The sequence below is a fragment of the Ursus maritimus genome, unplaced genomic scaffold (genome assembly GCF_017311325.1).
Source record: "Ursus maritimus isolate PB19 unplaced genomic scaffold, ASM1731132v1 scaffold_18, whole genome shotgun sequence".
Taxonomy (NCBI): domain Eukaryota; kingdom Metazoa; phylum Chordata; class Mammalia; order Carnivora; family Ursidae; genus Ursus; species Ursus maritimus.
In genome coordinates, this window is record NW_024424230.1 from 35,942,979 (window position 1) to 35,967,896 (window position 24,918).

Here is a 24,918-nt window from a genome sequence, read left to right on the forward strand (position 1 = left end):
TGAGTGACTCAGCAGTGTTTTGGGAAATAGATTATTAACTTTGCTTAGGACAGTGATCATCTCAGCAAGACTGGGCTTACCAGAGAATCAATCCACACAGATACCTAACAATTCAGGAATGCAGAACAACAGAAGTCCCATGATAATTACTATTTATATTATTTTGCAACTGTTAAAGTCTCATTGTACTTATTTTAGCCCTCTTAGGGCCTGAAAAGGCATTATGAGTTTTTATGCATTACCTCACCTTATCCTCACAACAATTGTAAGACAGAGGCACTGTTCTCCCAGTTTTACAGATAAGGAAACTGAGGCCTAGGGAAAGGAAGTAGCTTTACGCTAAGTCAAGGTGAGTATGCATATATAATCCGATTCGCTTCTCTACGTCCCTGAGTTATAATTTTTTTTAAAAAAAATTTTATTTATTTATTTGACACAGGGACAGCCAGTGTGAGAGACAGCCAGTGAGAGAAAGACAAGCAGGGGGAGTGGGAGAGGAAGAAGCAGGCTCCCAGCAGAGGAGCCTGATGTGGGGCTCGATCCCAGAATGCCGGGATCACGCCCTGAGCCGAAGGCAGACGCTTAACGACTGAGCCACCCAGGCGCCCCTGAGTTATAATTTTTAAAGTATTTGTCATCCACTAAAGTTAGCCTGTCACTACCACTTACCAATGATAAGTCAGTATTTCTTAAGATGGCTGGCCATCTGTCTGGCAGTGTCTGGCAACGTTATGTAATTTCTCCTCCAAGGACTATCACTCAGACAAAATCAATGAAGCTCCACCATACAAGTGATGGCAGAGCACAGTGATTAAGAATACATGTTTTGTCACTGATAGATTTCACTTGGATCACTTATTAACTGCACTTTGCACAAATCATTTAATCTCCCAAAGTCTGTTTCCCCATCTGTCAACTGGGCATACTACTATTTTATTCAACTGCTTAAATATGATAATGTGTGTAGTGCCTGGTACATACTAAGCACTCACTAAACTGGTATTATTTTTTAAACATCTGAGACTAATTATATTGGATGGAATTGCCACATTAGATGACATGGAATTTGCCTCAAAACTCCTTCCCTAACATCACACGTTACAAAAGTTATTCTTTGTTTTTCATTCTTTGTGACACTTGAACAATGTTATTCCTTCCCCCAGTTTCCTGCAGGAAATGTGTCCTTGGAGATCCTACAAGATGGTAAAGGTTCCTGGCAGGCACAGGATGGTCTGGATACTGCTAGCTATACTACCAGGTAAGCCCATGACTTAGATCAAGCAGGGCTTTTCTGGATTCAGACAAGAAGGTGAAAAAGCTGCACTCTAGGGGCTGTCCACACTACTTATTCTTCCACTTCTGAGAACTGGTTTGAAAAGCACCTGCTGGCCAGCTTTGTTCATCTTAGTGCAGAGATAGTTAAATATACATCTGATATTTCTCATTGCACATTTCATTGTAAATATACTTCAGAAGCCAGACAGTGATTAGTAAAAAAAAAAAAGAGTGGGGATGGAAAAGCATGCTTGTGGTTGGCTTTTCATGAGACTCGCACTAGCACCTAGAGCTTACTTCCTGAACAGAGGCCTTCTCTATATCCGAGGGGCCAGGAAGTATTTGAAACACTACAAATCCTTACAACAGCCCTTGTTACTTTTCTTAGTGTACAGATAAGGATCCTGAAGTATGGGTCACTGCCTCTTCCAAAGCCACAAAGCCAGTAAATCGCAGAGTGAGATCTGGACTTTGCCACTACCGAGATATTAATGAGAAATTCATTATATATAATTCAAAAAGGGACAAAGGGAAAAAAATAATAAAAGTATAGATTGAGAAGCTCTAGTCTATGCATATGAGTAATTCCAGAAGAAAAGGCTGAAGGAATGGTAACACAGCAACATTTGAGATTATAGCCAGAAATGTCCTAGAACTGAACAGTATGAATGCTCAGATCAAAAGTACACTATGTGCACTAAACATGTAGATAAAGTCCACACATTGACAATTACAATATGCCCAGGTCTTACTACTAAAGGAATAAAAATAAAATGTGCAGCTTCCAAACCAAAAGACACAAAAACAAGAATACTAAAAATTTTATCAAATGAAACTGTAACAGTTAGCGAAGCAGGAAAGGAGGAAAACATAAAAAGGATGATAAATAAAACAAGGTTAGGTTGAACTTTATGAAACTCGCTTTCACAGGTCAAAAATGGTTGAATATCAATTTCATATGGTTCAACCTAAAAGAAGTCCAAATTTAACAATAGTTACAAGTGTAGATGCATCAAACTCACCTATTAAAAATGATTAGAGTGAAATGAAAATATAAATCCATCCATTTAGAAATACACAGAAAATAAAATCATACAGATGGCTGAAAGAAATAGAAAAAAAAAAAAAAAACAGACACACCAGGAAAATGTTTTTGTTTTTTTTTTTTTAAAGATTTTATTTATTTATTCGACAGGATAGAGACAGCCAGCGAGAGAGGGAACACAAGCAGGGGAGTGGGAGAGGAAGAAGCAGGCTCATAGCGGAGGAGCCTGATCCCATAACGCCGGGATCACGCCCTGAGCTGAAGGCAGACGCTTAACCGCTGTGCCACCCAGGAGCCCCACACCAGGAAAATGTTAAACAGACTAAAAGTAGTATAGCGATGTCAAAACCAGGGTAAAAAAATTAATACAGATACAGTGAACACTGGGCTTAAAAACAAGAATATCGTCAGGCTCCTCTGCTATGGGCCTGCTTCTTCCTCTCCTGCTCCCCCTGCTTGTGTTCCCTCTCTCACTGGCTGTCTCTATCTCTGTCTAATAAATAAATAAAAAATCTTTAAAAAAATAAAATAAAATAAAAACAAGAATATACTATCAATTACTGTAAATGCATCCAATGAAGCAGCCTTGAAAAATAAAAGAATGAACTGAGAAAGTGTCAAGTCCATAATCATAAGGGAGGTTTTTTAAAAATACAAATTAATCAGAATCTAATACAGCATGTACTATGAAAGAGAAAAAAATCCAGAAGTAACAGGCAACCAAACAGTTATTTTCAACTGCAGAGGAAACATTTTTTAAAAAACTGAACACTTTCTAGGTCAAGAAGGTTTCAACACATTTGAAATAGATCATGTTCATAAGGGTCATGTTCTCTGACCATGATAAAATTAATCTAGAAATCACTAATAAAAAAATGAGTAAATCAAAAGGCAAAAAGAAATGTACCTAGAAATATTTAAATGTATTTCTAGGTCATCCTGAGTTAAGCAGAAATCAAATGGAAATTACCAACTACTTAGGAATAAATAAGGAGGAAAATACATAAAACAACAGTCTGCACTGAAGTGTTCACAGATACAGAGTCTTTAATGACTATTAGAAAACAAAAAAATTTTTTTAAAGACTTTATTTATTTATGTGACAGAGAGACAGCCAGCGAGAGAGGGAACACAAGCAGGGGGAGTGGGAGAGGAAGAAGCAGGCTCTCAGCGGAGGAGCCTGATGTGGGACTCGATCCCGGAATGCTGGGATCACGCCCTGAGCCGAAGGCAGCCGCCTAACGACTGCGCTACCCAGGCACCCAGAAAACAAGAATATTTTAAAATAATAGGTTAAGCATTTAACTAAAGAAGGAAGAGAACAGATTAAACACAAAAAAGAAGAGATAATTACATAGAAAACAAATTAAAAAAAACAATCAGAGGAAACGCTACTTTTTTGAAAATTAAAAACTGCAAATCACTAGCAAGATTATTTAAAGAAAAAGGAGAAAAGTAATAAAAATATTAGAAATGAGAATAACTACATAATTATATACCTAGTGAAAATGTTCTAAAACTGTAAGATAATGCTGTGAACAAGTAACAAAAAACCCAGGCCTTCCAGTTATTATGAATTACCCAAATCCTAATTGCTGTTGGGCTAACTAAAGCTCCTGACCTGTGTGAAAATTAATGAAGAGAAATTTCATGAAAACGGTCAGGAGGCCAGGAAGGGGGAGCCATACCACCCAACTTCAGTTACAAGAATGTCAATTACAGACCCAAACAGAATGGTCAACAGGAAAGAATCACTAACTACAGGTCCCAACAGGAAAAGATGTACACTGTATCTTCTACAAGAGACTGAGGACCCGCCTGCACCTCAGCGAATGAGACACCATCATCACCCTGAACTCTTGCTTTTCTCTAATGAGCTTTCATTCAAAATAGCTTCTCCCGGGGCACCTGGGTGGCTCAGTCTCTCGGCGGAGAGTCTGCTTGAGATTCTCTCTCCCTCTCTCCTTCTCTCCCTCAAAACAAACAAACAAACAAACAAACAAACAAACCCTCTTCCCAACTTCTTCCTCCATAAAAGCAGTCTTCCCCTTTGATCAGTGGATGTGCCTATGGTTTTGCACAGTTTGTCCTGAATTACAATTCTCTGCTATTCCCAAATAATCCCATTTTGCAGCTAAAGTAACTGGCAGGGTTTTTTGTTTTGTTTTGTTTTGTTTTAGATTAACACCTGCAAACCTTTCCCCTTTGCTGCTGGGAATTCATGGTTTTGTTACCAGTAAAATCGGCTATTTTCATAATCTCTTTTTTAATATTCCCTTCTACCATTAATCTGATCTTCTTAAGAAGTGATCTTCTACCATTAATTGAAATACTGCCAAGAAGATCACTTCCTAAGTAGTCTCTCTCTTCTCTAAAGATTATTTGAGAGAGAGAGAGAGAGAGAGAGAGAGAGCAAGTGAGGGGGAGGGGCAGACGGACAGGGAGAGAATGTCAAGCAGACTCCTTGCTGAGCGTAGAGCCTAACACGGGGCCCAATCTCACAATCCATGAGAACATGACCTGAGCCAAAATCAAGAGTCGGACGGTGCTTAATCCACTGAGCCAGCCATGTGTCCTCTGAGTAGTCCTCTTTCAAGAGAAGGCTGCTTCTCTTCCCTATCTCATGTACCATTGAATCTGAAGGGGGTGGTAGATCCATCCTTGTTCCTTACTGTTGATTTAAGACTGTTGCTTTTCCCTTTTCCCTAAGAAGCCCCAAGTCTTTTAAAGAATGTGCCAGTTCATCCTTTTCATGGCCATCTATCACCTTCCCTATCAGTTCCCCTGCTAGTCTTGTCATCACATTCTCGGTCATTTTAGCATCTATGTAGTCCATTTTTCAATACCCTGTCCTTTCAGATCTTTGCCCTGCCCTCCTCCAATGAAACCGTCCTCCACCACATCTCACCCATATACTTTCATGCTACATCCCTAGACCATGCCATTACCAATCACCTCCATTTTGTTTTTATTTTAAAGATTTTGTTTATTTACTTGACAGAGAGACAGACAGTGAAAGAGGGAACACAAGCAGGGTGAGTGGGAGAGGAAGAAGCAGGCTCCAAGTGGAGGAGGGAGGACCCTGGGATCACGCCCTGGGCTGAAGGCAGATGCTTAACGACTGAGCCACCCAGGCACCCCTGATCACCTCCATTTTAAGCATCACAATCTCTGGTCACCATCCTCCGCCTCCCCCCAAATCCTTGCTCTTCCAACTAAATTACTCTAATAATCCCAGATCTTTAGCTTCCTTCATGGGGTCTCCACTCCAGACCACCCCTCTTCCTACTTTCTGTTGCCCTCTTCATGTTTTCCAGGTCCTCTACTCTGCTTAGATCCATGGCTCTTTATGATTATCACCACCCTGGAGCTCCCCATTCTTTCATCTCACTTGCTGGAATATCCCAGTCCTAGCTAAATCCCACTTTCTGCTGATTTTGCATCTCACTTGAGCTGCTGAATACGGCTAAAGAAAACATGTGAGCATGCTGAATGGCCTCATTTTCAATTTATAACCACAAACCTCAAGCAGGCTCTCAGCGCTGTGCAGAGTTCTGCCTGAATTTCCTACTCACCTCCTTCAGTGTGCTTGTTTCACATGTCCACAGATTTCCAATACCTTTCCCACCCTCCTCACTCACAGGTGGCAATGTCACTGAAAACACAGAAGCTGTCAGAGAATTTCCATACTCCCATGAACACATTTACCATCCTGTAGGCATGTGTGATCGTGAACATTGTGCCTTTTTCCCACGACACAAGGCCCGAATTATCCCTGTTCCTGTCTGAAGCCAACTATATTCCTTCTCACCCACTCAAGTTAAATGCTCTTGCTGTAATACTCCCCTCTCAAAGTTACCCTCGGTGGGATCATTCCCATGAACACGCACAGACTGCACTATATACCATCTTTGAGAAAAGAAAGATAATGTCTCCCTTAATCGCACAATCTCCCCAGCTAACACCTCCACTTCTCTTTCTCGGATGACACCGCAAAAGCACTGCTGCACCTGCTGCCTCCACTGCAGCCCCTCCCACTTTGTTTCCCCCACTCTTTCTCAAGTTGATTTTATTTGAAGTAAAGCAGAGTGCACAAAACATAAATTTAGAGCTGAATGAGTTATCACACAGCAAATGCCCATGTAACCATGACTCAGGGGAAGAGAGAAAACGTGGCCAGCACCTCACAAGTCCCCCTTGCTCCCATTACCTTGTCCTTCCCCCCACCCCCCAAAGGTGATCAATCGCTGTCCTAACCCTTAACACCGAATTGTGTTGCCCGATTCTGGCTTTCCTCAAGATAGCATAATTCCGTATATATTCTTCCGGGACTCTAGCTTGGTATAAATGGTGAGATTCATTCATGTTGTGACTTTTGTTCGTTTCCACTGCTGTAAAGTATTCCATCGTATGATCTACCACATTCCACTGATGATACACACTTAGATTATTTTTAATTCGGAGCCAATACAAAAGTACTATTAGCATTTTTGTCCTTGTCTCTTGATGCACACGTGCATGCATCTGTTAGATACGTCTAGATGTGGATCTGCTGGGTCATGAAGCATGTTAGTGTTCATTTTATTAGATACTGACATGTTTTTCAATGTGGGTTTAACAATTTACACTGCCACCAACACTATATGAGAGTATGAAATGGTATTTCATTAGTTTTGTGTTTTCTTGATTACTAATAAGGTTGAGCATCTTGTCCTATGTTTATTGGTCATCTGGTTGATCTCTTCAAGTCTTTCATCCATTTTCCTTTTCCTTTTTCAATGTGTAGGAGTTATTCACATACTCTGGATCTGAGCATTTTGCTGGTTATAAGTACCATAAATTTCTTCCGTGACTTATCTTTTCCATGTATTTTTCTTTTTACACTCTCTTTTTTTAAATGAACAGGAAGTTTTAAAGTAGTCCCATTTATCAAACTTTCCCTGCATTTCTGGGAGTCTCTATGTCCTGTTTAAGAAATCTTCCCCTCTCTCAAGATCATAATGAATTCTATGTGATCTGCGAGGGGCTTTATTGATTTGCCTTCACATTTATATCTGTAATACACATGAAAATGGTTTTCTATATTGTGTAAGAAAAAGTTAGTTTCAGTTTTACCCTTAAATTATTATCAGGATGACCCAGTACTGTTTACTTTTTTCTTTAGAAGAACATCTTTCTATTATGCAGTGCCATCTTTGTCCTAAATCAAGTGTTCAAGTAGTATGGGACCGGTTATAAATTCCCTATTTTGTTTCACCAATCTGTTTGTCTATCCTTACGAAAGTACCACACTATCTTAATTACTATACTTTCCTGAGAAATTCTGGTAACTGTTATTGCAAATCCTCCAATCTTATTCTTCTACAAAAATGTCTGGCTATTCTGGGTCTTTGCACTTCCAGTTACATTTGAGAACCAATCTGTCAAATTATACACACACACTCAAATGTGGTGACTGGAAATTCACTGAATCTATAAATCAATTTGGAGAAAATGAGCATTTTATAATACTGAACTGTCCACCCATAAAGATGGGCATTTTTCCATTACTTAGATTTTTAATTTCTCTCAATAACATTTTAGAACTTCCTTTGAAGAGAGTTTCCGATATTTGATATTTTCTGATTGCACTCTAAGTGGTATTTTAAAAAAACTTATTGCCCACCTTTTGTTAAAAACTGACATAGAAATACAACTGATTTTCATTATAAGTATCAACCGTAAAACAATCAATAGTTATTGATTCTAATCTTTTATCTGTACTTCTGAATTTTCATTATATATAATCATGTCGAATGCAAATAATAAGTTTTATTTCCTTTCCAGTACTTATAACTATTATTTCTTTTGCTTGTCCTCCTTACTCTGGCTAAAACCTCCATCACAACAGTGAATAGAAGTGATAATGGGCATCTGTGTCATGTTCCAGATTTTGAAAGGAACACTTTCAAAATTACTGTTAGACCTAAGAGGCATTGTTTCATTTTGGTTTTGGTAGACACATTTTATCAGATTAAGGAGGTTCCCTTTCATTCATAGTTTACTAGAATTTCTGACATCACCAATGACAAATTTTCATCAAATCCCTTTTCTCTATCTACTGAAATAACATAGTTTATCTCTTTTATTCCTGTTAATGTGGTGACATTAAATGATTTTAAAATATTAAATCAACCTACCGTGCTAGCATAAACCAATTTGATTTCAATATATTATTAATATTACATATTGCAGGATTCAGCTAACATTTTATCTAGAATCCTATGTTTATCAATGAAACTGGCCTGTCATATTCCTTTGTCATGTTCTTGTCAGATTTTCATCTCAAAATCATCCTGATCTTATGAAACAAGTTTAATATGTTCCTTCTTTTTCTAGTTATCTAAAAAAGTTTGTGTTAGTTGGCATTATTTCTTCCTTAAATATCTGATACAGTTCATTGTCACGGACACCAACACCTAGAAGTTTAGGACTGTGTGCGTCCATATGTAAAAATTTTAAATCATTTATTTCATTAATTTATTTAATAGTTACAGTACCTTGTTCTGTTTTTCTTGTGTTGGTTTTACTAAATTGTATTTTTCCAGGAATTAATAATTTCATTTAAATTTTTAAGTTATTGAGATAATGTTTATATTATCTACTTATAATTTTTTTAATGTCTGCACGATGTGTGGTAATGTCCTCTTTTTCATTCATGATAGTTATTATTTAGGAAAGGGTTCTTTGATTTTGTTATTCTTTTCAAATAACTAACTTTTGGCTTTGCTGACCCTATACTCTATGTATTCTCTTATGTTAATTTCTGCTCTTTATAGTATATTTTCTTGTGGGGGCGGCACCTATAGTAATGGTACCTTTTTCATACCTTATATGGATTATTTGTCACTCCTCTTATTTTCTTGACTGGTTAATTTTATTAATTTTTTCAAAGAACCAACTTCTGGCTTTCTGTTCTCTCTACTGTATATTTATTAACTTAAGTTTCTACTCTTCCTTCTATTTAAGTTTAATTTGCTGTCCTTTTTCAAATTTCTTATGATAGTTCATTTATATTCTATCTTTCAAAAAATTACACGCATTTAAAGCTATCTATTTTCATGTAGGCATGAAATGAGCTGTACCTTACGAGTTCTGATATGCAGTATTTGCATTGTTAACTAGGATAAAATATTTTTTCTTAAAGCACTTAATGCTTTTGGCCTTGAAGTTTACTCTATTTACCAGAGAGTAACTATCAGTCAGGTATCAAATATGGTATGTTTTGTTCTATTCTTTACCCTAAGTATTCCTATATTCTTTTTTTAAAGTTTGCCTCCTATAATAATACACAGTTCTCATTTTTTCTTACTCAATCTAACAACCTTTGTCTTTTAAGCAAAACCCTTAATAGATTTAATTATATACTTGAGTTTAAATCTAGCATCTTATACAAATAGAAATATTTGCCCTTTTTTCTCCTTTCCTTCTTTTAAATTTATATATTTATTATTTATATATATGGACTCCGTACCCAATGTGGGGCCTGACTGAACTCATGACTGCAATATCAAGAGTCACAATGCTCTATCAACTGAGCCAGGCAGGCGCCTCTGAATTTATATTTTTCTAATTTTTACTTTTTCCACTCTACTAAGATTTATCCTCTTCTGGTAGTAACCTTAAAAATTGCAACACGCAACCTTGACTTATTAAAGTCTAATACTAATTGCTATCTTTACCCACGACTTGACAATACATACACACCCCAAAAAAACCATACAACTGTTTAACTCCATTTATCCCCACCCAAGAAAATGCTTTCTTCTCTATTTTTAATTTTATTGATATATTATGTCATATCATTTACATAGTTGACATTAATTTATCTACATATTTACCAATTCCATTGTTCTTCCTTCATTTCTATACCTGATCATTCCAGTGATTTTCTTTCTGCTTAGAGAACATCCTTTAGTGTTTTTTAGCGTGGGTAATGAATTATCACAGTTTCGTTTCTCTTAAAGGTTTTTCTTTTTGAAAGATACCTGTGCTAGGTATAAAATTTTAGGCTTATTTAAAGTTATCTCGGACTTTAAAAGATACCATGTTATTTATTATCTTTTGGCTTCCTTGTTTTTTCTCTTGAGAAGTCAGCTGAGAAGTCAGCTGTCAGACTTACTGTTGCACCTTTGAAGGTAATTTTTATCTTCCCCCTCCACCCCTTTGCTTGTTTTTACAATTCTTTTCTTTAGCTCTGGCTTCCAACAGTTTTATTATGATATGCCCAAGTATGATGTGGCAGGTATCCTGCTTGAAGGTTCATGAAACTTACTGAATCTGTGCCTTAATGTTTTTAACATTAGTTTTAGAAAATTCTTGGCCATTATACTGTTGAATATCACTACTGCTCTATTCTCTTTCTTATTTTGACTACAATTTGTTGACAATCCTAGACCTCTTTATCTTCTGTATCTCTAACTTATCTGTTCTTTATTTTCCATCCTCCATGCTTCATTCTGGATATTGACTTCTGATCTATAATTCAGCTAACTCTCTCTTCAGCTATGTCTAGTCTGCTGCTAAACTCATCCATCAGGACTTCACTATTTATTACTGTACTTCTCCAGTTCTAGAATTTCCACTTGGTTATTTTCTAATAGATTCTAGTTCTCTGCTTAAATTCTCAACCCTGTTTTTAAATCTCCTTGAACACATTAATATTATGTACAATCATTTTAAAGTCTGTGTCTGATAACTCCATTACCTGGAGTCCTTCTGGGTCTATGTCCATTGTCTACTGTTTTGTTTTCTTTCATATGCCTTGTTTCCTTGGGTGTCTAGTATAAGCCAGACACTGTGTATGAAGTACCATTTAAATATTTACTGGCCTAATAGCTTTCTTCAGAGAGGATTTACATTTGAATCTAGGGGGAGCCAGAGGCAACAGTAAATTCAATTTTCTGGAGTAAGATGGTTTAAACTCGGGCTTCAGTCACCACCAGGACTGATCAACTTCAATTTCATCATTATTTCTAGGAACCTAAAACTAAAGCATGCAGGATGGGTTATCTGACTTGCCACCCCATCCCCAAACACATGATAGGCTCTGGACTCCAGGTTTTCTGCCCCAGCACCAAAAGGCTATCAAAAGTACTATTTATGAACACTACATCCAAAACTAATGATGTACTATATGTTGGCCAATTGAACTTAAATCGCAATGTCAAAACAAAACAAAACAAAAAGTACTATTTAGGTATACACCTTCTGGAATGTGGAATGCATCAAGGTAAAAGTTCCAAGCTTGCTTCTCTGAGTTTTCATCTTCTCCCATAGTTTGGCTCCATAATTCTTTACTGCCTTCTAACCTCTATATGTTTTTAAGGAAATCATTTACACATATGTATTTTTCCTCACTTTTAAATGTCCTCAACTGAAGAGCTGCTCTAAATCACCAAGGCTGCCATCACAGAAACCGGAAGTCTTCCTCATTCTTTTAAATCAGAGTTTCATCCCTATCATTCCACAGAAACAATTTTATCTAAGTTCCAACAGCCACCATACACTGAAATCCACGGGTCAATTTAGAGACGTCATCCTTCATCGCAGCAGAATTTAACGGAGTTGACCACTTATTTCTTAAACATTCCCTTGACTTCCATATACTTTCCCCCTCATACCTCAGGTTTTCTTACCCTTTTGCTAGATCTTCCTCCTCTTCTCACTCTTCAAAAGCTGAAATGTCAATCATCTAACCTAACCTCTTTTTCATCTCATCCACTCCGAAGGCTATCTCAACCAACCCCGTGCCTTTAAATTCACTTGTCCAAGTTCATAGCTCCAGCTTCAACCTCTACCCTGAATTCCAGGCTTTTATAAGTATATGCTAATTGATTTCTTTCCCCATATTTCTATTTTCCTCTTCTTTCTATCTTGGCAAGTATTACTGTAAATGAGATGGCTGCTCAGGCCTAAATTCTTACTCCTCCCTTTCTCTTTTACTCCATATCCAACCCATCAGCATTCTGGTAGGTTCCATCATAAAAAATGCAATCAGAATTTTAAAACTTCTTCATCTGTGGTAGCCTAGCCCATGCCACTATCATCCTCTGCATGAATTCTCTGTGGCTGGAAAATGTAAATTGGTAAAACCAGTGTGGGAGCAGTTTAAAAAAAAAAAAAATTGAGTGAAATAAAAAAGTGCATACCTCTCAGCACAATAATTTCACTTCTACTGTTGAACACTTTTGGCCATAACCCTTGGTAACAAATACATTTTATGTTAATCTAATACACACATCCTGAAATAATGATTAATGAAAAAATACTTTACATAAAACACACTCTATCTTCTACTTCACTAATTAAAATGCTAACAGGTATTCACTAGACTGATTTTATGATCCATTAATGAGTAAAGGGTCCTGAACTGTAATCTGAAAAGCATTGTTCTACAGAAAACTGTTAACATCTGTAGAAGAGAATACATGTAAAAGGATGTTTACAGAGACACTATAACCATAAAATATGTAAACATAAAGTAAAAGAACAATAGATAAATTATGGCATATTCATACAATGGACTTCTACAAAGCAGTTAAAATGAATGATCCAGAACTACATGCACTGACATGGATAAATCTCAAAATCAATGTGTGAGCAAAAACAATTTTTAAAAAGCTGCAGAAGGATCTGTGCCTATGCTGTACTACCATTTGTTAAGTTAAAAATATAAAACTATAAACTATGTTATTCATATATAGAGACATGAAGAAGTATTTCTAAACATGAACAGTAATGATAAATGGAAAAACCAGAACGATGGTTAAAGAGAACTGGGGAGGAGGATACAAAGGGATTCAACTGTAGCCATAAAGTTTTAGAGCTAAAAGCAAAATATAAAGAAAATATGGCAACTTAAGATTCAGCAAGGCTGGTGGTTGGTACAAAAGTTTGTTATCTCCTATAGCTTCCTGAATGTTTATATCAATTTATTTTTAAAAAATAACAGTTAGGGGTGCCTGGGTGGCACAGTGGTTAAGTGTCTGCCTTCAGCTCAGGGCGTGATCCCGGCGTTATGGGATCGAGCCCCTCCTCCACTATGAGCCTGCTTCTTCCTCTCCCACTCTCCCTGCCTGTGTTCCCTCTCTTGCTGGCTGTCTCTATCTCTGTCAAATAAATAAATAAATAATCTTTAAATAAAATAAAATAAAATAAAATAAAATAAAATAAAGAGAAGTCTAGTTTTTCCAAAAGAAAAAATAAATAAAATTTCCAAGAGATACCTAGTAAAAGATGGAAAATACATGACAAAAAATACTTTAAGACAAATATCTTGAAGCATAATTTTTATTTTTTAAAATATTTTATTTATTTGGGGCGCCTGGGTGGCACAGCGGTTAGGCGTCTGCCTTCAGCTCAGGGCGTGATCCCGGCATTAGGGGATCGAGCCCCACATCAGGCTCTTCCGCTATGAGCCTGCTTCTTTCTCTCCCACTCCCCCTGCTTGTTGTTCCCTCTCTCGCTGGCTGTCTCTATCTCTGTCGAATAAATAAATAAAATCTTTAAAAAAAAAATATTTTATTTATTTGAGAGAGAGACAGAGAGAGCACAAATGGGGGGAGGGACAGAGGGAGAGGGACAAGCAGATGGAGCCAGACTTGGGGCTCTATCCCAGGACCCTGAGATCATGACCTGAGCCAAAGTCAGACGCTGAACTGACTGAGCCACCCAGGCGCCCCAAGCATACATTTTTTAAAGATTCTATTTATTTTTTTATTTATTTGAGAGAGAGAAAGAGAGAGAGAATGCATGAGCTGGGGGGAGGGGCAGAGGGAGTGGGACAAGCAGACTCCCTGCTGAGCAGGGAGCCTGAACCAGGGCTCCATCCCAGGACCTTGGGATCATGACCTGAACAGAAGGGAGATGCTATACCGACTGAGCCACCCAGGCGCTCCCCTCCCCGAGCATGTTTTTAAACTACGAATTATCTCGTCTCTCTGAGGCAAAAGACAGAACAACAAGAACAACAACAACAAAATCAGGGAATTTGCTAAAGTTCTATAACAGAAAATTTACATTTCATGAAGCAGGTAGAAACCAAATCAGAAGACCAATCAGAGGTATGGTAGAAACCAAATCAGAGGTATGAAAAAGTAATATTTATACTAGAATGTACACAACAGTTTTATTTAACTGAAACAAAACACTTTATCAGCCTTAGAAATACCAATTATTTATAGAGCAATATCAGTTACTGAAAATACCTGGGAAATGTAAAATCTTAAAAATTATAAGCAAAGCAACCTCCACAAATTCATCATAATCATCTAGAGGAGCTTATCTGAGAAAACAAATATAATTTTACTAAATACATTATTTTAATCTGTTTCCAGAATTTAACTTAGCATTAAAAGGAATGGTTAAGAAAATGAGAAAAAATAACTTCCAGCAATCAGGTAGAGAAAAAAGAGAAATAAGAGCCAGACCTGGATCCAAACTCAATTTAATTACCCTGGGCCACAGCAATTTTTTTGAAGAACTTTAACAGCAACAGCCTGCTTCATGGAACTGATTATTTTTTAAAAATTTATTTACTGTGAGAGAGAGAGAGAGATTGCACACATGCAGGAGTGGAGGGAGGGGTAAAGAGAGAGAGAATCTCCAGCAGACTCCCCGCTGAGTACAGAGTCTGACACGGGGCTCGATCCCAGGACCCTGAGATCATGACCTGAGCTGAAACCAAGAGCCGGATACTTAACCAACTGAGCCACCCACACACCCCAGAACCGATTATTTTTTAAACGACAGTTAAATTTACTTTAAAAACTAGAAAGATTAAAATGCTACCATTATACTAAATATCTCACAAATATTTATATGTATAAAAATAGTAAAGTGTAGGGTTTTGTGTCTACGTTGTTTAAATGCCAGATAACAATGACAAAAACTTAGCAATAAAAAACTTAAATAAAAAATTCAAGAGAATAGCTCAAAGACAGTCTAGAATATTTCCCTGGAAGAAGAAAAAAGATAAGAAAAGACAAAAATATAAGAGACCAAGAGAATCAATTCAAGTAGTCCAAAAAAACAGAAGGATGGGACATGCAAGAGACCTGTCCAATGGGGATGCACATGACTAAGCAGAATGCACACCTTTAGTACCATAAGCACACAATCTGGCTGACTTGAAGGATGCTGGTACACAATGCCTTTAACCTACCAGCGGCAGCGAACAGAGGAAACAGAACAGTCGATGACACCAAAGTGACGCGGTCCACAAAATGCAGGCTGAGGAAAGATAGAAGATACTTTGCCTGGTCTTCGGGGAGAAAAATAAAAAGGGAACCTACAGAGACTAAGAGAGGCTTAAGAGACATGTGCACCATTTGCAATGTGTGGACCTTATTTAGATCCTGATAAAAACACTACAAAAAAAGAAACATATGACATCACTAGGGAAATGTGAACACTAACTGGGTATTTCATGTTATTACGGAGTCACTGTTAATTATTTTTTTAGGTATGAAATGGTATCATGACCTTCCTTCCTATAGGAGTCTTTGAGAGATACATGCTGAAATATTTACAAATGGTACACCTTTGCCTGGAACTGGAGAATCTGCTTCTAATCACACTTAGCTACTTATTCACAGAAGGCCACGAACCACAGGGGCTTTACCATAGGGCTGCTGTTGTCAAGTTAGCTGGCTAATTCCGGAGCTAATGACCCAAGTGAGAGTAAAAAACCAAATTTGAAATCACAGTGTATTTTCTAAAAATGACACTAAGAGTGACACTCCATCACTTATACTGTGCTCTACTGGTAGAACATACAGACCAACCCTACTACAGCAGGAAGAAGATACACAGAGGTGTAAACACCAGGAGACAGAGATTGTTGGGGGATATATAAAAGGGTATAAGTAAGAGACAAGACTATTAGGCATTTCTAAACCGAGGTAAGGAACACATGAGGATTCCTTAGACTACTGTCTCTTTTTGTACACACTTGAAATTCCCCACAAAGTTATGCAAACAAAAAACTTTAAAAGATACCTGCACAGAGATGGAGCAAGAAGGTGTAAAAAGGCTACCCAGTGACAGTAGCGACTTTGTTCCAACTTGCTCAGCAGCCCACTCCCACAGAGACCAAACGGTTGGCAAGAAGGACTGAGTATCAGCAGCTTGTGCAAAGTGAGACTTTCAAATCTAGGCAGTCCTCATCAAGCCCGAAATTCAGTGCACAAGCATGTGTATCACACCATTTAAACACTGTTCAAAACATAAATGCTTAATAAAATGTATTAAACAGTAATGTACATAGGGGAATATTCTACCAGAACAATAATAATCAAGGCTCTTTTTAGCACAGACGCCATTAACATTTCAACTGCAGGATTCCCTGAACGGTGTAGCTTTCTTCAGTAACTTTTATATTGTTCAGGAGAGTTAACAACTTGGGAAAACTTAAGAGTACAACGAAGCTTCTTTTGACTGATCGCCACTTAACCAATCTGCTGGATGAACACACTGATACTCTCCATCCCCCACAAAGTTTAACTTTTATATGCACAACATTAAATGGTGGCGTTCTAGGACTCATTCACAGCTGTGCCATGTACTAAACTATAATTGCTTTTGCTTTCTCTGAACAACTTTTTAAAGTTTTCCCTGGAATTATGTTTTCCCTGCTATGGTTTTCTATGTACTTATTAAACGCATCCCAAACTCCCCATCGTCTAAATGTCTTCCAGAGGCATTCAGCTGTACCATCATCTGTCTTCTTGAAGTCTCTCCTGGACTGTGTGTCCTGCTTCCATCTGGGTGGTTACCTCTTCGCCTAACAACTCCCATCCAGGGCTCTCCCTTCACCATCCTCGAGGGATTCCCACAACATTTGTTTTATGCCAAATCTCCTGTCTTCCGCATCCTGTGTCCATCTTGTCCCGAGTTTAGGTCCTCATTTGGTAGAGCATAATCTCCAGTAACTTTCCAAGAAAGGGTGCATGGATGGGGCGCCTGGGTGGCACAGCGGTTAAGCGTCTGCCCTCAGCTCAGGGCGTGATCCCGGCATTAGGGGATCGAGCCCCACATCAGGCTCCTCTGCTATGAGCCTGCTTCTTCCTCTCCCACTCCCCCTGCTTGTGTTCCCTCTCTCGCTGGCTGTCTCTATCTCTGTCAAATAAATAAATAAAATCTTTAAAAAAAAAAAAAAGAAAGGGTGCATGGCAGTTCGATGTTATGACACTGCACATTTCCAAAAATGTCCTTTTTTAACCTATGCATTTGATTGCAAGTGTGGACAGATATGGAATTCTAGGCTCGCAAATCTTTCCCTCTGGAATTTTGCTCCTTTGTTTCCAGGATTGCTGCTGAGTTGCATTAAGCTTTGCCCTTTTTTTCTTTCTTTCTTTTTAAACTCAAAACACTCTTCTGTTCTCCTAGTGTATCTTTTGAATAGTATCCTATTCTTGTTTTATGGTTGTAATACATTTTATTTCATTGGGATTAATTCTTTTTAAGTTTTTTTTCTCCCTGAATAGTTTTTTCCTTCCTCCAACTTGCGTATTTCTCTTTTGGGGACTATATTTTTCATGTTTGGGGGTTTCTTGTGATTGTCTAGTATTCCTTGGTTACATATTTGTTATAAAAATAGGGAACCAAAAAGCTGAATATTAGCTCGGAGTGATGATGCCTCGTCCTACTCTATCAAGAATCATCCTGCAATCTCTTGCCTGGAGAAAGATGGCCTGGCTGTTGGCATTAATGGGAGGGCAAGGTGGCTAGGGTCTCAGAAGCCAAATGTGTATGCTCACTTGCTCCATGTGTTTTCTGTATAGGTCCTTTGCTTTTAATAGGGCCTGCTGTCCTCTAACCCAAATATCTTATTTACCTTCTTCATATGCAACAACTGGGCCTCTTAACATTGGTGGTGGGAATGTAAATTGGTACAATCATCCTGGAAAAATGTTTGGCAGCACATACTAATGCTATATAAATGTATAACCTATTCCTTTCCCCTATACATACCAAATAGAAACGAGAACCTAAGTCCTCCAAAAGACATGCACAAGAATGTCACAACTGCATTATTCATAACAGTCAAAAGGTGGAAACAACCCAAATGTCTATCAATGTGTAAATAAATTATGGAATATTCACTCACATAACACATATATCTTGATGTGGATGATGATTAGACAGGTATATATGTATATGTAAAAATTCAGTAATCTGTACACCTATGACTGTATACATTACAGTTTTAAGTTATATACATCTTAAAAGAATCTTTTTTTAAAAAGCTGATTACAGGAATGTTTTGAGAAATTTAAAATCCCCTACTAATCTACTGAGACAAATCATTATTTTCCAAAGCCTAAAATTTATAGCCTAATGATCAGTAGTATTTTTATCAGTATTTAATTATTTAAAAGTGGGTAAGTAGTAACTTAGTGATACAACATTCACTTTAAGAACAGTCAACACTACTGGGAATTCAGAACACACTTTCATTCAAATTCAATGCTGTCAGTACCACACTAGGTACTTACCCTTCTAACCTGACGTCTGGTAAAGATCTGTTGAGCGCGATCATCTCACTCGCCATTAAATTGAACTGATTGATTTTAAACATCTCTTTCATCTTTTCTTGATCCTCTTTAGGAATGACAACTGGTTTCCCCATTTCTCCAGGACCTTCATGAGGCTTTTGTACTGGCTCTAGAACTAAGAATATGGAAGAAACTTAACATCAATTTTATAACAATTGATAAATGTTTCTGTTTAATAACGAGTTTAAATTGTACCCTCAACAACCAGAGCCATCTCTGAGCCCATCCTCTCCCAGTCTGTAAAACCTCCTAGGGGCTGCCCTGTCCTCCTCCTTCCACACTAGTGTCCTCACTCAAGATCTCCTCACCCTGCACTACTCATCTGAATCACCCACAGCCTTGGCATTCCCATCTCAAATATCACTACCACATTAACCTCTCTAAAGCATGACCTTCGTTGTGGTATTCCTATGATCTCCTAGAGTCTACTCTTCAATATGCAATTTAACCTAACTTTCCAAACCCAACACCTGCTTGGCCCTCTACCATGCCACTCCCCACACCCACTCCAGTACTTAATCCTTCAGTCAAACAGCAACTCACTACTTTCCTTAACATGTGCCTCATGTTTTCCTGCTTTGGCACCTTTGCTCACAGAGGTCCCTCCCATAACACCTCCCCAGTCTTATTTCTGTAATACCAAACACCTACTTGTCTTTTAAGGACCAGCTAAAACAGCTTCTCTTGTCTGAAGCTTTTCCAAATCTCTCTATAGTGATCATCCACTACTCCTGACTGCCACATCATTCCATCAAGGGCTCTTACGTCTCTAATCAATTGCTACCTCCTATAACGATTGTTAACCTGTCTTGTGGGCCCCCCACTAGATTACATCTTTTTATCTCAGGTTCGACTCATTCGTGTACTTTTTGTGGAATTCAGCATGATGTCCTATAGAAGTTTTATTAACTATATGCTGAATTAGTATGTGAGCAAAGTGCTATTCAAAATAAATCAAAATGAAATCCCAGAATTGATAATAGACATTATAATAAGCATTAAGCAAGGTGGAGCATCATGAAAGAGAATTCTAATCAGAAGTAACGTTATCTCTTGATATATACATAAAAAGAGTAATATTCAGGGTTACATGGGTGGCTCAGTCAGTTAAGTGTCTGCCTTCAGCTCAGGTCATGATCTCAGGTTGGGCTCCCTATTCAGCGGGGAGTCTGCTTCTCCCACTCCCTTTGCCCCAGCCCCACTCATGCATGTGAGCACTCCTCGCTCAGATATATAACATTTTTTAAAAAATTAAATTAAATTAAAAAAGAGTAATATTCAGCAATTTCCAAATATTGTTTTTTGTTTTACACTTTTGAGGTCTTCAAAAGTGTTCCAAGAAAAACAAGTTCTCAGATATATTAAACTTGGAAAAAAGTGTATTAAACTTCTCATCTAAAAGGCATGGATAGAGAATGAGATAAGGTCAAGAATGGGATAAAAATACCTGTTTTGTACATTACTTGTTTATTTTTAAAGCTGAAATTTTTATTCTCCCGTTGTTTATTTTTTTAGGCACCTCTAAAAAGTCTTTGCACAAAAATAGAGACATCAAGGCAGTAAACAAACCATCTCTCTTCAGCCAGGTTTCATCTGCCCAAGAATAGCACTAGTGGGTAAAGCTGACCTGTAAGATGGTTGTTTCAGATGGTGGTACAAAGCAACTGTAGAATACGAAATTATTGTGTCTTCAACAACTCTGTCTAGAATATAAAAACCTATCTTAGACAACCATCAAGAAAAAAATGGTATAAAATAATTTTGTCCCTGTTGTCAGAATGAACTGTGATTTTAGGAGGGCATTAAAATATCAGGAAATAACTAAAATTATAGAAAACTCATGTAAAACCATTTTAAAAAACAAATCCTGCCTAATGTTTGCCAAGTAACTAAGCTCTTTATTTTTTTATTATGTGTTTTTGAGAGAGAAAGCACGTGTGCGTGCAAGTCGGTGGCGGAGGGGCGGGGGGAGATAGAGAGAGAATCCTGAGTAGTCTCCATGCCCAGCCTGGACTTGAGGTGGGGCTCGATCTCATGACCCTGAGATCAGGACCTGAGTCAAAATCAAGAATCGGATGCTTAACTGACTGGGCCACCCAGGTACCCCAGAGAGAGAATCTTAAGCAGGCTCCACATTCAGTACGGAGCCTGATGCAGGGCTCGATCTCATGATCTTGTGATCATGACCTCAGCCAAAATCAACAGTCTGGCACATAACTAATTAAGGCACGCAGGCACCCCAAAGCTCTTTAAATATTAGGGTTGATAGATTTCAAAAACTGTCAGTGACAAGTGTAATAAAAACTATAATACAAGTACAGATGTATAATCCCCATATACAATTTTAAATGTTAAAAATCATAAATTATAAAACTCTTAGGGTCAATTCTACTTACTTACCTGTCTCTGGAAAAAAATAAAAAGAGCAACCAACAGATTTGGGGATTGGGACGTTCAGGGGTCAACAAAAAGCAGCAGAGTTCTGGAGGTGGCAATCATCCTGTGTGCATGGCAGAGTTAACACAAGGAGTAAGTAGGAGACATCTAGTGGCCCTGATTATAAGTATCTTTCAGTTACCTGAGCCCTATTTTAGTATAAGATAAGATGATGCTTTAAAGAAAGGTTAAAATGGAAAAAACAAAACATTTTTATGCTGTTTAAAAATTAAGAATATTAAGTTATACAGAACACCATCTAGAACATATTTTTGCTGGGGTGAGGTGGTGGGGGTTGGGGGAGGTGGATCCTGAACTTGATCAAGCCTCTGGACCTACCTACCAATTCACAGAAAATATAGGCACTGAAGGACATGACAAAAAATGTTAAAGGGATGTAAATCCTGACTGTGGGAACCTGGAAAAAAGACACAACCCAATTTCTTTGTCAACAACAACAAAAAGATTGAAACGGAGGACAGAGAAAAAGAAGTATCCATGTATCCATGCCACAAGACTAGTCTTGAATTGACAACTGTTGAAGCCAGATGGTGGGTATATGGGAGTTCTATTTTCTCTACTTTTGTTTATGTTTGACATTCTCCATGGGGGTTGGGGGAACATGAAGGAGGACTCCGGATATTATTACTGTGAGGATTAGTAAGTATAAACTTGATTGCTTACAGAATAAGAGACTATATAGCCAGAATGTTAAAATCTTGCCCCATCCTTATGAAGTAAAACTCTGGCTTTAAGATGTTAAAGAAGCAAACAAAACTGTACAACATATACAATCCTATTATTGCCACATTTTACTGATTTGACCACCTAGTACTTACTAATAATCTGAATATCTAGTATAATGTCCACCCTGTATCATTTAACCTAATGGTACACATGAGATCTCCAAGCTACAGTGGAAATTACCAAGAATTGTATGATTATTACATGACTTACAGAATCCACCACAATACTCTAATTTAGAGATTATAATATCCTAAAGAATTAAATGCACTAGTCAATTAGTTTTCATTGGCAAAGAGCTCAGGATAAAATGCATGTGGATAGTGAATATATTTTTACTACCACTGTGCTTGCAGATTAAATGGTAAGCATTAACTTTCCATGCATTCTACTTACCAGTCTTTTATGTAAATTAAAAGTGAGTTCAGTGAAATTTTTGTTAGAGCAACCGAAATGGGGTTTGGATATCATTTCCTGAACTGAAAAGAAAATTTTTCTTGGCAAAAAATTTTACATGCAGTTCATTTCTAAGAATCAAATCAACTTTGACAAGGGAGAGACTAAAATGTTAATCCAAAGTATTATATGAGAACAAATGTGTTTTATATTCAGGTAAACTTCATTTCTAAGGCAATGTAGTATCGTGTTTTAAAAACTTAATTACCAAGAAAACTACAGATTCACTCTGAATGCCACCAAATCATATCAATATACACAAACCACATGATATACCTTTGAATGTACTCTAATAAATCTTAGAAATTTTTAATTTGTGTTTTTCTCATATAAGTAAAATAAAGAAGTATAAAGCTATGATACCTTTGGGGGGAAAATACTAATAAAAGGCTAAAATCATTTCTCCCAAATGATTTTATCTTATTACACAATTATCACCTTTACTGTTTTTAGGCATTATATTTTACCTACCCCAAAATATTTTTTCTACATTTTAACAATCTCTAAAAATGGGATGTGGCTTACAATAACTGGAATGTTTTTGCTTTCTTAGTAGTATATAAAATATTAAACAAAAGTATGTAAGATGGTAATGAAATACAGCAAATTACCTGATTTTTTTTTTTAAGATTTTATTTATTTATTTGACAGTGACAGCCAGCAAGAGAGGGAACACAAGCAGGGGCGTGGGAGAGGAAGAAGCAGGCTCCCAGCAGAGGAGCCTGAGGCGGGGCTCGATCCCAGAACGCCGGGATCATGCCCTGAGCCGAAGGCAGATGCTTAATGACGGCGCCACCCAGGCGCCCCTACCTGATTTTTTTTAACATCAAAATTATAGGGGTGCCTGGGTGGTTCAGTGGATTAAGGGTCCGACTCTGATTTCAACTTGGGTCATGATCTCAGGGTCATGAGATCGAGCCTGGCATCAGGCTCCGTGCTGAGCATGGAGCCTGCTGAAGATTCTCTCTCTCCCTCTGCCCCCCTACCACTTCCCCCTTGTGTGCACGTGTGCTCTCTCTCCCTCTCTCAAAAAAAAAAAGAAAAGAAAAGAAGAAAAAAAACCAAAGAAACACATCAAAATTATATAGCAAAATTCACTGATAACTCAATGCTACCTCAAATCCTTGTTGGTTTCAACCCTCGTTCCAATTTTATGCTTGATTTATTTGCACTGTGTTCAGCACATAAAACTCTATACATGCAAAAAAACCTGTAAGTTTCTGAAAGCCTTTACTAACAGTATTTTTAGGTTTTAATGATCAAAAGGCTTGCTGATGTTTGATAATTGAAAAACTTCTAGCACACACATACGACAACTTGAATCACTAACATCTTAATGACCTGAAAATTGAGTACAGTGCTGGCATGAAAGATCAATTCCTACCTGAAACTGTATCTGTAAAAATACTCGTATTCTATACAACATCCAAATCCATAAATTGAACAAATGAGCTAATTCGAAAGGCAGAAGGGCAACAAAAATATTCCCAGGACACAACCCACACTAACCTCAGTTTTTCAAGGGGAGTCTGTCTAATTCTCCAGCAAGAAAAGAACTTTGCTATTCTCAGATAGCCTGGGGTATAAAATGCCAAATATAAAGTGGTCAGCAAAACAAACCAAAACCAATCCTTCTGTAATCACGAAGACTGACCCATTGTTACCTGAAGTAGGCAAGTAACAAGTAAATCCTAGAAAATGGATTATCAATGACAATCTTTTAAGAGATTCAGCAGTATGGTAAAGATAATCAATCCATTCCACTTAAAAACAGGACCCCTTTATTCACAATATAAAGACCAGAATTTGATTAATTTCACCAAATGAGCATGCAGAGCAGTTCAAAGAATGTTCAGAAATCAGATCTTTACAATACTGAAACAGTAATTCTGGAGTGTCCTATCTGTTCATTGCTCTCTGCCTTTTGCTTTTGTTTTGGTTTTTCAAATGCCATAAAAACCAAAGATCCTGGAGACTTCATGGTACTGTCAAGAGACCTCCAATATTCTGATCACTGGGTGCACCTGCTTATCCACTACGAAGGCCCACGTCCTTGGTGCCCTCAGCTATGTGTCCTTGCCCAGCCACCTCAGGGCGAGTTCCTCAGGGGTGCTCACTGCAAGCCCTTCTCAGCCTTCTGCCAAGAACCTGCTGACTTCAGGGTGCCGACACCACCTGCGACCTCCCAGCTCCTACCGCACTGAAACTTCACAGCCAGCAGATTTTTTAAGCCTTTCTTTCTTAGCATCAACTGTCCCCCTTCCTCAAATCATTTTCCCCCTTTCCCGTCAACTCCTTAAGGCTATAAGGAACAAAGCTGCAAAGAGACACTTTAAAGCCCCCTCTGGAACTGCCACCCTCCCA

The 24,918-nt window shown here is 37.8% G+C and overlaps 1 protein-coding gene across 2 annotated transcripts in view; it reads right to left on the reverse strand.

Annotated features, from left to right (window-relative positions):
• Positions 1-24,918, reverse strand: part of GALNT1 (polypeptide N-acetylgalactosaminyltransferase 1) — an 83,868-nt gene that overhangs the window by 38,048 nt on the left and 20,902 nt on the right. For both annotated transcript variants that reach the window (XM_008691243.2, XM_008691250.2), the window contains exon 4: positions 18,859-19,033. In XM_008691243.2, the coding sequence (XP_008689465.1) occupies positions 18,859-19,033 (175 nt within the window). The remainder of the gene's footprint in view (positions 1-18,858; positions 19,034-24,918) is intronic.